General features: G+C 32.7%; 2 protein-coding genes and 2 non-coding genes across 8 annotated transcripts; 2 read left to right on the top strand and 2 right to left on the bottom strand.

Moving 5' to 3' along the window:
• Positions 1-3,587: 3,587 nt before the first annotated feature.
• Positions 3,588-8,781, bottom strand: LOC145642245 (uncharacterized). 5 transcript variants are annotated; one of them, XM_081693357.1, is made up of 6 exons: positions 8,440-8,781; positions 7,428-7,717; positions 6,664-6,874; positions 6,001-6,565; positions 4,705-4,835; positions 3,588-3,959 (listed from the first exon to the last, which is right to left on the bottom strand). In XM_081693357.1, exons 1-5 carry the CDS (start codon positions 8,507-8,509, stop codon positions 4,766-4,768), a joined length of 1,206 nt encoding a protein of 401 aa, XP_081549483.1. In that variant the 5' UTR covers positions 8,510-8,781; the 3' UTR covers positions 3,588-3,959; positions 4,705-4,765. The 5 variants fall into 5 exon arrangements, with proteins under 5 accessions (XP_081549483.1, XP_081549480.1, XP_081549481.1 ...); XM_081693354.1 differs by lacking the exon at positions 4,705-4,835 and adding an exon at positions 4,059-4,265; XM_081693355.1 differs by lacking the exon at positions 4,705-4,835 and adding an exon at positions 4,129-4,265.
• A 3,216-nt stretch (positions 8,782-11,997) lies between these two features.
• On the top strand, positions 11,998-14,035 carry LOC145556529 (pentatricopeptide repeat-containing protein At5g15010, mitochondrial-like). Its single transcript, XM_081618187.1, has one exon. The coding sequence runs from the start codon at positions 12,172-12,174 to the stop codon at positions 13,672-13,674; it is 1,503 nt and encodes a 500-aa protein (XP_081474313.1). The 5' UTR covers positions 11,998-12,171; the 3' UTR covers positions 13,675-14,035.
• Positions 14,036-16,056: 2,021 nt separating this feature from the next.
• TRNAN-GUU (transfer RNA asparagine (anticodon GUU)) lies at positions 16,057-16,130 on the top strand. The gene has a single exon. It is a non-coding gene; the product is annotated as a tRNA-Asn (tRNA).
• Positions 16,131-16,197: 67 nt separating this feature from the next.
• Positions 16,198-16,279, bottom strand: TRNAS-AGA (transfer RNA serine (anticodon AGA)). Its single transcript has one exon. It is a non-coding gene; the product is annotated as a tRNA-Ser (tRNA).
• Positions 16,280-16,433: the final 154 nt, after the last annotated feature.

Below are 16,433 nucleotides of genomic sequence, written 5' to 3'. Positions count from 1 at the left end.
TGCATGTTAAATGATCAAATGATAAATTTTAAATGATCATTTATGGAAAAGAATGTAAAATGTTTATTATTTACAATATAAATGAACATTTTACCTTTAGTTTCTTTCTGGGTTGCCTTTGGCATATCTTCCTTTTGCCCTTCTATACATATTATATCATTGAAATAAATTAACTTTCTTGAACATTATATATTATGCAGATAAAAAATGAACTTTGTATGTAATAAATATGTACATTTTAAAATTTTACCTTTCAGATCTGTTGTCTTTTGAGAAGCATCTTTCACAGATTTCTCTATAGGGATTTTCTCATTTTCTGGCCCTTTATTCCCTTCTCCTAGTATAAGAATTATATTAGGGAAATTTGAAATTTATGCAGATTAAAAATGAACATTTTATCTAATAAATATGTACATTTTACATTTTTTACCTTTTTGCTCATCTGACTTTTGAAAAACATTTTCCACAGTATTCTTTTCAGTGTTTTTGTCTATTTCTTGCCTCTTTTCCTCTTGTGCTTCTAAGAGAATTATTTCAGTCAAAATTGAAATTGATTAATCTTGTTGAACATTACAATAATTTATCATATATATCAAAAATGAACATTTTATGAAATAAATATGTACATTTTAACTTTTTACCTTTCAACTCTTTCTTTTCCGGGCTTTTTTTTCTTTTTCAGGAATATTCTTCTTTACAGAATCTTTTTTCTTCTGTTTTTGTTTTTCTTTACCTGCAAAATGAATATGGTTATTATAACTGATATATATAAACATTAAACAAAATGTTCAATATATGTGAACATTTACCTTTGTTAAATTTCTTGTACAACTCTTCCCTTCTTTTGAGATTTTTCATGATTCTCAATGTTGATTCATTGTACTTCCTGTAATTGTGAGATAGTGTTATGAAATTTTTTTATATAACATTATTTATTTTATTTCATTTAGTTATTCAAATTTGAACATACTTTGGGTTTTCTTCTATGTCTATATGTACTTGTTGCATCTTCTCCTTTAAAGTTGTTATTTTTTACTTCTTTTGATCATCATTTTTGGTTTTTCTGATAATTTATTAAAAACATACATGAATATATAATTTTGACTAATTAATTATAAAATGAACATTTAGTCTATAAAAAATGAACATAAAGTCTATATAAAATGAACATTTAATATTTCTTACTTTGGCCCAGTATTTATCTTCTCTGTATTGCTTTTCCCCTCTAATTCAACTCCTTTTACCTTGTTGAAATCAATATTAGGTAATACTTTTAATAAAAAAGCACATAAATGGTACACAAAATGGACATTTATCTATAATAAAATGAACATTTGTTTATTAATACCTTTGATCAACATTATCTTTGTCCTTTTCATATGGAATTGTATCCAGTTTTTGCTCCACATTTTTGTCACTGAATATTGAATATATTTATTAGTTCTAATTTGTTGAAAAAAAAATGAACAAGTATCATATGTAAAATGAATATTTTTTAATACAAAAGTTAGCATTAGCATACCATTGATTTCTACTCTCTTGTGCAGATTGATTTCCAATCTCATTTTGAGTAGCATAGACATTCTCACTTTGTTCACTAAAAAAATTAGGATTATTTTATATAATATGACATTGAAGTATAAATAATTTATATTATGAAGTAGAGCACTAGTTATTTTGGTATAAAGTTTTTATACCTCATTTGTTGATTTGTCTCTGGTGGTCTTGATTTTGACAGAATAAATTTCACTCGAACCTTTTTTTTTTCACTAAAATTTTAAGAATTACCTAATAAGTTTGATATATATACACAATGTAGAATTATTGCATATAAAAACAACTATTTAATACATATAAACTTACTTGTTTAGAGTGTATCTTTGATAACTACTACCAAATTCATTTTGTTCAATAACTTTCTTTAGAGTTAATGGTTCAGATTTTCCATCTCTAAATTGAAGCAAGTGTATCACTCTAAACGATACATCACTACAATATAAATTAATTACATCGTATTAGTTTGAAGGCATACAAATGAAATGATTATTATCATATTTCTATATGTTCATAGAGTTTCAATTAAATGTGCATTTAAGCCCCAATGAATATTCAAAGAACAAATATAAATCAAACTATAAAACCATATGATCAGATACAAATAGTATATTCAAAATGAACATAATATATTATGTAAATGATTATATACCTTGGCATTGGAGACATTTTTAGATCTGTACCACTTGACTTTTCAGTATCTTTTAAAAGTCCAGGATCTACAATTGGACTTTTTTCGCGCTTTTTTTCAATTTATCTACTCTTGACTGAAGAGGTATTTCATCATCATCTCTGTTTTGTTTAATTAATTGTTAAAATCGCACTATAATTGCAAGGAATTTAACAAAAATTATTGTTCACACATTAAATCGCAAGAAATTGAACTAAATTAGGGTTCATACATTTCTTCAGTATTTTTCTCCGAATTACTTTGTTCTGAAGTGTTCTTCTGCAAAATGTTCTTCTCTGAAATGTTCTTCTGCAAACTCACACTAAAATCGCAATAAATTGAACATAAATTAGGTTTCATATTTAAAATCGTACTACAATTGCAAAAATAAATGAACAAAATTAATAATATTACTTACTCTTGTTTCGATTTTGCAGTTTCAACTTCAATGTTCTTTTGTGAAATCTCCTTTTGCGAAATTACACTTCAATCGCAAGAAATTGAACCAAAAATTAGGTTTCATATTTAAAATCGTACTACAATTGAAAAATAAATGAACAAAATTAACAATATTACTTACTCTTGTTCCGATTTTGCAGTTTCAACTTCAATGTTCTTCTGTGAAGTCTCCTTTTGCGAAATTACACTTCAATCGCAAGAAATTGAACCAAAAATTAGGTTTCATATTCAAAATCGTACTACAATTGCAAAAATAAATGAACAAAATTAACAAAATTACTTACTCTTAAATCTTGTTCTGATTATGCTTTATCACCTGGAATTTCAGACATTTGTACTAATTTTCAAGTAATTTTGAACAATTTTTTGCTGTAAATGCTTCGATTTTTTTGAATTTTATGAGATAGAAAATGGAAGAATGTTTGAGAGGAATCTTTTAGAGAGAGAAAATGTTGGGTTTTTTTTTTTAAAATATATATATGGAAGGGGTAGGGGCAGTTACTGTGCAGTTACCGTGCGGTTAGTATTTTACTGCGATTAGTGTGGGGTTAGTGGGGTTAGTGGTTACTGTGGGTTAGTGGGGTTAGTGGTTACTGTGGGTTAGTGGAGTGATACGCAGCGTTTAGGGGGGGTGTAGGTAGTGGAAGCTACACTAGGGGGTAGGTGTTAAGAATTATACGACTACCTAGGCTCTCCTTAGGCCAGAGTCCAGACAATTGGCCCAAACAAGTTGGGCACATGGTCCACGTTTTGAACACTCCACATTCTCCCTCACAAGAACATAATCTGAACTTTGAGCCAGAGTTGAGACTTGTGAGGCTCTTAAGAAAGTCAGTAAGACAGTAACTGCGTATAGCTTGTTAATCGTTCACAACAAATCGAAAATCGAGAATTACACCGTATATGTAAGCACAAAACAAGATTGGATTTATGGTCTAAAACAACACATCTAAAATTACAAGATATTACTTGTTTGTTACAAAAGTTGGTCAGCCACGGTGCCACATACAAGATCCCAAGCCAAAGAAAAAGCTAATTGCTTGCCACTATTTGAGGCATAGTTCCAAATATATACAACAAAAGATGGAAAATCATCATAGGAACTTTTAAATACACAATGTAGTAATTGGGGCAGACTATACCAGTTGTTAATCTCGGTATCATTTGACAAAATGCAAGCACATCGGCAAGTCTACTCGCATTCATATATCTCTATCAGGCTCCACTTGTACGAGAGTTGTCTTCAAATACAACAAAGTTTCAATACCAGTATTACCTAGTAAGAGGAGAAATTAGATCACTGAATCTTGTAATTATAAGAAAAGATGGAATTGATGAGGAAAAAATAATAATCTGTGAACGGAAGTTCACTAACATGTTATTAGTCAACAGCATATGTCATGCACACATGAAAGCAGCACAAGCTTGAAGTAGAGAGAGCCTACCCCCGCCCTTTAAAAGAAGAGACGGTATTGGGAGCTCAACAACAATTATTACAACTCAGGGGAAAAAGTTTGTAGTAGACAATAATTGACAAATTAGTTCATTTTGGAACTGAATATCAGACTCACAGATCTGTGACCTGCAAGACATAATGCACAAAATAAACCTCACACTACTTAAAACAAAAGGACCTAAAAGAATAGAAGATACAATGAAATACTCCATTTGAAACAAAAGACGAGTGATTTTACCTAATCCTTCTTGACCCAATATATACAAGTCGTTCTACAATACCAATGCATTGCTAAATTGCTTGAAATCAGATCAAGAAACAGGGAAACTCAAGTGAAACAGAGGAAATAGGCACACCACAAGATAGATTGTATTGCAAGTCAGAGTAACCCACAGTACAACTCCTTTCTTTCGAGAGGAAAGGATGCTCTCTTATGGAATAACTTCCACAATGATTTCTAGATACCCCTCCCCACTTATAATACCCTTATTAAATACACAAAACAAACTAACAAACTTCTGTTATCAGACTCAACACAAAAAACAAGGAATAACAAACTATTAACCTGAATTACTGATTTGACCCTTCCCTGTAACTACCTTCCAGCTCATCTGTCCAGCTCACACTCAATTAACAGGCTTCTGTTTGGGCCTCCTCTGAGCATAAGTAAAATGCACCAAGGGCCTGAGCTGGTCTCTTGCATAAATATCATTGTAGTATCATTAATTAACACAATACTGTGTGCCATTTTACAATGTTAACAATATTTAAAAATTAGCTTTTTTCTTTATACTTCTAAAAAAAATTGCTGACACGACTCATATATTAGATCGAAGGAAGTTAATAGTAACACATGCATGCAATGCATTAAAGGTTGCCTAATCTCTCTGGTGGCAATGTAAGCCACCAAAATCTTTGTCCATAAATGTGTGTTTAGCAAATCATGCATGACCAACTTACAGCAGTGGTTAAGCATTCCTATACATTAAGGAGCCTACCCCAGCAGATTTTCTGGATTTGAAGAAGCTAGAGAGGCTCTGCATTCAGGTAGGAGGTCATAAAAGCAGTTATTGCAGCGCTGTATACAGTTTATGACAAGCTAGGAATGATTCACTTTTGAACAAGGTAGATTCCGTAGGGAATTTCGTACAAAATGTTTAGCATACAATAGAAGTATAGATTATTGTTTAAGGCAAAAGACGGGTAGAGATTTAGACTGGTTTTGCAGTTTTTTATGATAACAGTTAAATTTGAGATGTTTTGTATAGTATATGGTATACAAGAAATCATGTTTTCGGCATCATTCTGTCTTATCTCCAAATTCATATAATCATACAAAATATCAAGTTCATTGCAAAAAAATAAGATTATACACATGATCAAAAAAAAAAAAAAAAAAGGTCAGTACAGAGGATAAAAGTTGGTTTAGAGTGAGCAGTGTATGTAGTGGACCAGGTTGTTGGTTCATGTATTCTTTAGTCTTTTGGTCTTTGGATGATCCTAGAATTTTATCCAATTTCCAACTCGGCTTCAGTGTGTAAATGGAATATTTTGGTAATAGAATTTTACTTACCAAAAAAATAAAGCAGTGGCCAGGTTGTGGCCATTTTCATTTTTAAAACTTTAGCATGTCCTTCCTGAAAATTTAGTCCCCCACTCCCCATGCTTAAGAATTAATAACAAAACTTAGTCAACGATACTCTACTTACCCAAAAAAGAAAAAAAGAAATTACCAAGACACTAACATTAGGCCTATAGGGTCTTGACAAAGCAAAAGATATAACCAGGTAGAGATTCAATGCCCCAAGAACATTGCAAAATGCATACAAAAATAAAAACGGGAAACCACGCTTAGACTTACTGTATCTCAGTTTTGGCTTTCTTGTTAGCCTTTTTCTTCTTTCTACGCTTCCTTTTCCCCACACTATCTGATGCATCTAAAGGAGTTCTTTCCCCAAGTGAAGATATAAATTCAATTGTAAGCGGAACTGGTTCAGTATATGTCTTTAGTACTGGCTTTCTAAATTCATGTCTGGGTAGAATATGAGACTGTCCCTGGAGAACATTCAATAGAACATTTCCAATCCCATTACTAGATTGGTCAGTGACTTTTTCCTTTTCACTTGATTGCTCTGGGAGGGCCAATTCAACAACATTCCCAAGAGTATTACTAGCTTGGTCAGCATTATCTTCCTTTTTGCTTGATTGGTCTGGTACGGCTAATTCAGCAACCTTCACAATCTCACCAGCTTGACAAGTACCTTCAGCATCTCCTTGGATTGCAGAAGGCCCAAGGGCGGTTCTGGAATTTGGCTGCAAAGAGGTTACACATGTATCTGCATTTGAATGGATATGTTCATGCACTGCAGAAAAAAGTTTAGCTTTGGATTTGATAATCTCTGACAGATGCATTCCTTCTTCAGTTGCTGCACAATCAAAGAAACTATGTAAAGAGCTATATATACGATCGTGCATCACAGCTAAAACTTAAATGTATAAGTTTCACATTAAGGTGAGAACATACCTAAAATGGATAAAATAACAGCACGTGCTGCTAACTGCTCAGCCTCTTTCTTGTTTACACTAGCTTCACCAACATACCTTACCCCTCTGAATTCCAAAGTGGAAATGAAAACAGGAATAAGCCCCTCCGACTTCACAGTATCATACTTGGGCTTTTCTATATTCATTTTCACTGCGAACTCATGAAGAATAGACTTACAAAATACCTTATCCTAAAACATAGATTTGAATATGAAATATTAGAGGAAAATCAAAGGCACAAATCTGAACTAAAACAAGAAGAAATGAAGATGAATCTTGGAATATATAAATTTATCTTCAAAAGCTGCCCATCTTTCTAAGTTACGTCTTACATCATTGCGCAACGTTAGAAAGGTTTCCTAAATAGTTATGCACTTATGCATGATAGTAAAGTAATTACTCATTCAATCCGATGAGATGACCATCTGCTTTTCTATAATCTGGGAAATTGTGATACTAACAGCACTGATTATTGTTGTATGGTCTCTCTCCCATTTGAGCAATATATCTGTCTCATTCTTATGTTTATTCAATAGACCTAATTTTTCAGAATTGGTGGATCTTAGAAAGGATAAAACGCAGTTATCAAGCATTCACAAAATAGTACACAAATTTATGGTTGCTGTCAACAATAAGAATCAAATGAGGAAAAAAAAACACACAACTTTAAGTTGATGAAGAGGTCCAGAGCAAAAAATCAAAGAATATTGGCAAACCGCAAGCTATTATCGATACGTAATGTACCTGAAAAATTGGAGGAAATCCTCCTTCAGTTGTCTTCTTGGATATACAATTCTTTATCTTCTTAGATATTCCTTCCAACGCATGCTTTGCAGCATCTTGCTCAGCTGCCTTTCTGTTAGTAAGTGTGTCCATAGATGTGTAAGTTTCTCCATCTATCTCAACAGTAGACGTAAATCTTGGAGCTTGTGAAGCTCCTCCATTGTTTATGGTACGATAAACTGGTAATGGTATGTTTGCCTTTTGAGCATACTCTTGCAAGCGATTCTTGTACAGCAAATGCTCAGGGATACCTACATCAGTGTGAGACACAGAACTTTGATTATACTCCACAAGTTGATTATGCTCAGGAATGACTACTTCAGTGTGAGACACATTATTAGTAGCACTCAACAGTGCATATAAGGAATCTATGTGCAATTTTACAAGAACTACTCCCTCCGCCCCCAAGCAATAATAATACCAATCAACGAGTGATTTTGTCATGCATTCCAATTTAACGCGGAGCATCATATTAAGAAAAATTAATGGTCTTAACACAAGCCGGTTTCAAGGGCGACAGACCAAGAGAGCAACATACAATGGCTCAGAGCTTCAGACTCACCACATAACGATACATCAGTTAATTATAAAATCTGTAATCTTTATTGAGTTTGTTCATTTTTCTCCCCAATTCCCTTATTCAAATTTCAAACTTTATGATTCTTCATCCTAGTAAGTTAGCTGTTAATTCAACAATTACCCACTAAACCCAGAAACAAAATCAAGCATGCATACAATTATTTAAACAAATCTGTAACAAACAAGGGTAATAAATTCCAATTAAACTCACCCCAATTCCCAGAACAAACGGCATTAATTCAATTCATTCACTTTCACTAAAAAAAATAATAATAAAAATAAATTATTCACTTTTACCTATCAAATACAAAAGCATAGAAGCTGAAATTAAAATTTCTAAAACCCAAAATAAAAAGCACGGTAAAAAAAAAAAGGGGAAATAAAAGAAGCTTACTTTGAGAGTGTTCTTGTTGCTGGGGTAACAATAGCAGTGAGCTGGGCTGGGAACCAGCTTCTTCCGCCATTATAGTACTTGATTTCAACAGAATTTTAGTAAAATTTGGAATTAGGGTTTTCAATAAATTTGGGAATTTGGGGAAGAAATTAATCAAAAAGTTGGTGAGTATTAATTTGAGTAGACTAACTTAAAGCCTTAAACTAAAACTGTAACCATAAAGCTGAAGACTGCAACATTTTCGTGGTGAAAAATTACTCGGAGATGAGTATTGCCCAGACCCCAGAGGCCACTAGCCCAGGCCCATATATGGTGAAATTGTGAACCCAACACAACTCTTTCCTCTTACACCATCTCCAATGATGAGACTCAAAGGAAGATGTTAATGGTTAAAATCGTGTATTTACAAACGTGACTAAAGAAACGTGTCAACTAAAAAGAAACAAAAGAAGTAAAAGTTTAGCAGCATAAGATGTCTTTCCAGGAAAGTTAATGGTGATGACTTGCTAACTATGTTCCCAAAAGCTTAGTATTCAATAGTGATAGAGTATTAAACATAATTTTGGGCCTCAACCAAAAGCTTAAGTTAATGGTTAAGGCCCAAAAATGATTGGAGGAAGTATCATAATTGATTCATATCAATAAATGACTATAATAGGTTTAAATGAAAACAACATAATGAATTGTCAATAATTAATAATAATTTTAACACTAACAAAAAAATAAATTAATTTATAATATAAAAAGTTTTAATTAGTTCCAATAAGTTCCAAGTTGGTCAAATAAATTTTAATCTATTCAATCAGGTCTAATATGTTTTGATCATTTTTTTTTTTATGTATTAAGGGTGTGTTCTATTCACCTGATTTTCACTAATTTGAACTTATTAGACCTTATTAAAACTTATTTTAGTTGTAATTTGCATTTGGGTAACCCTTATCAAAACTTATTAAACCCGATATGAACTTAACTAAACTTATCTAAACTTATTACACCTGAAATAAGTGAAAATAAAGTGAATAAAACAAATCCTAAAAGTGTGTTCTATTGACCTGATTTCACTTATAAACTTAATTTATCTTATCTAAACTTATTAAAATTTATTAAAACTTATTCTAGCTGTAATTTGAATTTGAGTAACTGTTATAAAAAATAATTTTTCTTAAAATGAACTTATTAAACCTAAAATAAGGTAAATTACATTTACTTTTAGTCGAGTTCAAAATATTATAAATTCTAATAAGTTCAACTATAATCAAATGGAAAAAAAAAAACAAATTAAACTTAATAGACCTGATTAAAACTTAATAATAGACCTAATTAGAAGTTATTGAAACTTATTATAAATTTGATTGAAATTTCCAATTGACAAAAATATGACACTAAATAACAATGAAATTGACTTTTTTAGCCCTATTTTACCTTTACCATACCTACAATAGGCTACATATCCAAATTCCGGCGGCTTTCTTTTTTCTTCTATATTTTAAAACTTTAAAACCTCTTCCTTCTTTAACTTCCACTTATCTTCGAATTAGCTAAAAAATTAATAGAAGCTGCATTTCCACTCAACAATTCACAAGATTTCTTGTATAAACAACCCTCGATCATCTAGGCATCATCGGCAATCGCAAATTACAGGTGATTTTGTTTTACACAAATTCTTGCTCTGCATTTTAGATGATCGTATTCAACAAAAAAGTGTTTTTGGATTATTTTTTTTCTCTGTTTTTTCCTGTCTTTGTTTAATGCTCTTTTTTTGTTTTTTTTTCCTATTTCTTCCTCTCTTTCTTTAATAGTAGAACAATGCTCTTTTTCTCTGATTTTCCCTCTTTCTATCAATTTGTATTATATTCCATTTTCCCCTTTTTCTCTCTAAAAGTTGTATTCTCTCTGTGTTTCTAATAAGCAATTGAGTACTAAAAATTCTATTGTTTGGAATCAGCTGGGTTATTGGCTTGTTCCCTTTTATAGATCACATTCTTTACTGATAAATGTTATTAATTTAACTGATTTGCTGCTTCCATAAGTAGTTTTGCATTTTCTATTTATCAAGATTCAAGAAAGATTTGTTATTTGTACAAGCAATATAGACATTTCAAATTGTTAAATACTCATGATTTTGTTTTAATCTTTAAATATTATTCCTTTTTCGATGATTGTTGCAAACAAATAATTTCAAGAAAATTACACTCTGTGATTTCATAACTAAAAGTTCAAGAAAATCGTCGATTTGCACTTTTTCCTCTCTGTTTGATGCCTAAATTATCCGCACTAGCTTTGAATTGAATATTCAATCTGGCTGTTACCAGGAAAACAAGTGCAATGGAGGAACAGATCAGAAACCTTGAAACTAAAGGAAGATTATAGACTAAATGTTAGAGACAAAAATCCTTTAATCATCAACAAGAATTGTTCAATCAAAGGCAAGAGCAGTTGAGTATGATCGTAGGATGGTTGAGTATAATAAGCAGGAAGAAACTTTTAAATCTAATGCCCAGAAAGATGATTATACTAAACAAGTTGATATGTTCAGGGATGCCTAATTCAGTGTGAGACACATTAACCTTCACAAAAAAAAAAAAAAAAAAAAAGCGCACAAAGATCATCTCAATAGCACACAATGATAAAAATTTCATTCATTAGAAATTGGAGGTTGATCTTAAGGAACTCTTGCTTATGGATATATTATGGGAAGTATTTGTATGACTCCACACTACATATTTTGATGCTATCACATATTTATAGAAGTTACATAGGTTAATCTAGATTATTCTACATTTTTCATACAAATTATGATAATATCAAATGCTATTATTCTAGAACAACTACTCGTAATATTTTCCTAGGACTTTCTAGATATTATCTCACTAGATTTTTCTAGACTATGTCCTAGATTTACATTGGATATACCTTTAGATTTTTCTAGATTAACTTATTCTAACACACAACCGTCGTATAAGTACACCAATGAATGAGTGATTTTGTCATGCAATCCAATTTAATAAGGAGCATTATAATAATAATAATAAAAAAATGTATTAGATGTTAAGATTGTATACATAATAGAGCAACATAGCAAGGCTCAGACTCACCCCATAATGATACATTACTAAATTATAAAATTTATAATCTTTGTTGAGTTTGTTCACTTTCCCCCCAATTCTCATATTATCAAATTTCAAATTTTATGTTTTTTCATTCTATTAATTTACTAGTTGTTAATTCAATAATTAACCATTTAACCCATAAACAAAATCAAGCATGCATACACTAGTCTAAACAAATTTATATCAAATAAGGGCAATAATATTCCAATTAAAATTTATTTATCGTTGTCCCACCTATCAATTCTCTATCTGTATCAGTTTATCCTCTCTTCTTATCCTTTTTATTTCATAATTGCTAAATATAAGTGTAAGTGTGTAACCTCTCTTTACTTACCGCAACCTAAAAAAAACCAATATTACCCCTTTCCCCTTTTGTTAACCAAATTAGATCAGGCATGCCATGGCCCTAGGCCTTAGCTCAGGAAATTTGTGAGAGAGACTTAAAATTGGGGAATTAAAAAAAAAAAAAAAAAAAAATCCCAAATTGAATTAGGGTTTATGCTAGACTTCCATTTTCCAGTAAAAAAAATCATCTTTTTCATTCAAACTCTCCGAAACCCTAACACAATTTCCCCTTTAATCACCAAAATTTCTGGGTTTTCTCCATCGAAATGATTGCATAATGAAGCAATCAAAGCGGCGTCATGGCCGCGATCGATCTCCATCACCACCATCATCGAAGAAGCACCACCATATTCACGGCAAAAGCCCTCAACGCCAAATTCATGATCTGGGTAAGCATCGCCCAGCTTTTATTTCGTATCTTGAATCCCCAAATTTACCCCCCAAAATCAAATTAATGTGTGAAATTGTAGCTAGTACCCCACCTCTATCAGTTGCGAAAGTTCTAGATGATAATGGTATTAGGGTAACTCAGGAAGATGTTGAACAAGTTCTTAAATTGTCATATGGTTATCCTGCTGCTGCTGTGAAGTTCTTTAGGTGGGCAGGACACCAATTGAATGATAGACATAGCCCTTATGCTTGGAATTTAGTTGTTGATTTGTTAGGGAAGAATTCATTGTTTGATGCAATGTGGGATGCAATTAAGTCTATGAAGGAAGAAGGGATTCTTTCTCTTGCGACTTTTGCATCGGTTTTTAGTAGTTATGTGTTAGGGAATCGGGTTGATGAGACGTTTATGACGTTCGAGGTTATGGATCAGTATGGTGTTCCTAGGGACATTGTGGCATTGAATTCGCTATTGAGTGCGATTTGTAGGGAAGGGAAGACGGAGAAAGCAGATGAGTTTTTGAGGATTGCTAAGGATAAGATTAGTTTGGATGCTGATTCGTTTGCTATTTTGTTGGAGGGGTGGGAGAATGAAGGGAATGTAGCTGGTGCGAAGAGGACTTTTGGAGAGATGGTGGAGGAGATTGGTTGGGACCCTAGGAATGTGCCGGCTTATGACTCGTTTTTGTGCACATTGATTAAGGCTCCAAGTGGATTTCATGAAGCTTTGAAGTTCTTGAACACCATGAAGGAGAGGAGGTGTTCCCCTGGAATGAAGTTTTTTGGGGTTGCCTTGGAGGATTGTGTGAGGAAGAGTGATGCCCGAGGAGCTTCCTTGCTGTGGGAAGCGATGACAGTGAGGAGCGATTTCAGGCCTGATACTCAAATGTACAATATGATGATTTCATTGCATTCTCATCTTGCTAATTTTGATATAGCTAGGAGGTATTTGGATGAGATGGTTTATGATGGTGTATTTCCAGATTCAAAGAGTTATAATACTTTGTTTCAATACTTAGTTAAGAGTCGTAAGCTTGATGAGCTTTCATCTGTATTTACCGAGATGGTGAAGAATGAATTTTTACCGACCCAAGCTAATTGCACTGCTGCTATTAGTCTTTACTTAGACTCTGGGGATCCATACATGGCTATTAAGGTCTGGAAATTCATGGTTGAGAATTATCAGTCTGAGTTGGAAGAGACTGGCAATTTCTTGGTTTTAGGGCTTCGTGACTGCAATAGAGTTCAAGAGGCAGTTAAGTATGCTGAAGACATGATTGAACGGAAGATAAAGCTGAGTTCCTTTACACTGTCTAAATTGAAACAAAACCTAGTAAAGGCAGGAAAAGGTCCTGTATATGATGAACTATTTAGGAAGTGGAAACTTCGTTAGGTTTGCTTTATCACTCTCCAGTCTTCCTATGTCATTTCCAGATTTCAAACAGCCTCTCTGTTGCAAGGGTGTGGACTGTGTTCCCCTTACCTTGACACAAGTGGGAGCCTTTAGAAGCATTGGCATAATTTTGATCTGCCGGTGTGATGTTATACTCACTCAGGGATACTCGCTGTTCTGGGGTAACAAGGATAGCAGTCAACATTATAATCATAAAATCTAAACACTAATTTGTTTCCCTTTCCAAAAATGTTTCTGAAGGTACGCCCTGTACTCAGTAGCCAGAACTGTACAATTGATCTTATGAATTATGATGGTTTTTTTCCTTCTTCTGTAAATAAGGGAGAAATTACTTATGTTCGTTTTTATCCATATTTCTTTTTCATGTGTTTGAGCATTGAAGTTTTTCTCATGTGCCCGGTGTTGTCTTCTACTATATTGCTTAATAACCCTTGATTTTGTGGCACTCATTTTCATCCTCATGATTTGTGCTGAAATGTAACTTCCGCAACGACTCCAGATGTCCTTGGTTGATACTTGATACAAATGAAAACCAACATGGATATTTCAGACTGAGCTGTTTTGAAAAAAGTCGGACACCAAAAGCGTGGTAGGATGTGAAACTCTGTTCCATTCGTTCCACCCATGAATTACTCGTGGTTGGTGATGTATTTAACCAGTTTTTCTACATCTTTCTCTTCGCGAATGATCTTAATTAGAATTGACCAAAAAAAATTTGAGTACATGAACAAGAGAATTCAGATTATACCCTCAATAAGTGAGTACATGAACAAGAGAATTCAGATTATACGAGAACTCTGTACAATGAATTACATGGAGTAGTTTGCCTTAGTTATTTACAATTTTATAAAGGGTTGCTGCTCTATGATGATATTGATGTTAACAGAAAAGCTCAAGTTTATTACCAACTTTTATTATATCAACATTCGACCTCTTTGCGTTCAACAACACTCAATAAACATGATCTTCCTCAGTTGCCTTACAATATTATGCATGATGAAGTTACCTAAAAAGAATATCAGCTTTGAAGTTGATGTTATAAATGTGGCTCCATCGCTGCCCGGAACAACCAATTTCCTATGCCTGCTGAGCTCTATATAGCCCATATACTGTATAATGGAAGATTAAGGGTCTGTTCTCATTGACTAAACTCAGCTGAACTGAACTGAACTGAGCTGAGCTTAAACTGAACTGAATTTCAACGTAAGAGATAAGGCCCTAAGTGGTCTTCATTTGAGAGGAAGAAGTATGAATTGTGTTCTGATTTATGAACCAAACTGTAATACTTTTATTAATAGTAATAATTTTTTGTATTATTAAGATTAGTCATATTAATGTAATTTTTTTTTGAAGGACATATTAATGTAATTTTAGATATAAACAAATCAATGGATTTTTATTGTAATGTATGGTTGGTGCACCCGGAAAAAACATTAGGTATATTTAAAAGAACATGGGCGAAAAAAAGAACATTATAGATATTTATAAAGAACATGAACATAATATGTTCTTTAAATTTGATTATTATGTTCCTTGAGTTTGAAATATATGTTCTTTATATTATACAATATGTTCTTTAATGTATGTACATTTAAAAAAAAAAAAAAAAATTCACCCGAGTAACTAGAAAAAAGAACATGTTCTTTACTGTATTATCATTTTTTTTTTGTAAAGCCTTTATGTTCTTTGGCTAGAGGTGATCAAAGTTAGACTGACCCGACTTGATTTTGGACGGGTTTTGGGCAGAATTTTTTTGCCCCCAAATCGGGTCGGACCCAGCCTGTAAATTTAAATTTTTGGGCGAGTTTGGGATTGCGTTTTTATGCATTATTTTAGTTGATTTTTTTAACTCAACCCGAAAAGCCCGCACGGCCGGACCATTTTGGGCAGGTTTGGGCACAAAAACTTCAGCCCAAAACTTGGCCCGACTCGAGAAGTGAGCTGATTTTTTAACCTTGCTCTGGTCCGTCTAATGATCACCTATATCTTTGTCAAACACGAACATGTTCTTTTTTGTCAAATATAATGTTCTTTTTCAAACACGTTCAACCACCTAAGTAACCATGAAAAATAACATGTTTTTTTTTGTACAGACTTTATGTTCTTTGTAATGTCACGTTCTTGTCAAACACAAACATGTTCTTTTGTCAAACACATATATGTTTTTTTTCAAATACTAGCATGTTCTTTTTTTTTTTTTCCCATGTTCTTTAAAATATGCTTAATGTTCTTTCCGGGTGCACTATGCGCATGGTGCATCCGGGTGCACTATACTATTTTCATTTTTTATTGTATTATTAAGATTAGTCATATGCATATAATATAGATATAATTTAATCAATGTATTAATCAAACATTAAAGCTGGAATAGCTCAGTTGGTTAGAGCGTGTGGCTGTTAACCACAAGGTCGGAGGTTCGACCCCTCCTTCTAGCGTATAATTTCTTTTTTTTTTTGGAGCTCTTTTCTGTTTTTGGGTCTTAAAAAAGCGGGGTAAGAGATTCGTGAGCGGCAGGATTCGAACCTGCGCGGGCAAAGCCCACATGATTTCTAGTCATGCCCGATAACCACTCCGGCACGCCCACAATCTTGGATTAATCACTATTCACTATTTCAACTTGCACATATTATTAGTTTTCACTTGTAATTTGTTTTTCTTTTACCATATTTATACATCATTCACTCTAATACCTTAAACTTAAACCATACTCGAATAACGTATTATTATATTTATTTCAA

The sequence above is a fragment of the Chenopodium album genome, chromosome 8 (assembly GCF_948465745.1).
Source record: "Chenopodium album chromosome 8, dcCheAlbu1.1, whole genome shotgun sequence".
NCBI lineage: Eukaryota > Viridiplantae > Streptophyta > Magnoliopsida > Caryophyllales > Amaranthaceae > Chenopodium > Chenopodium album.
This window is presented reverse-complemented; position numbering and strand designations above follow the sequence as displayed.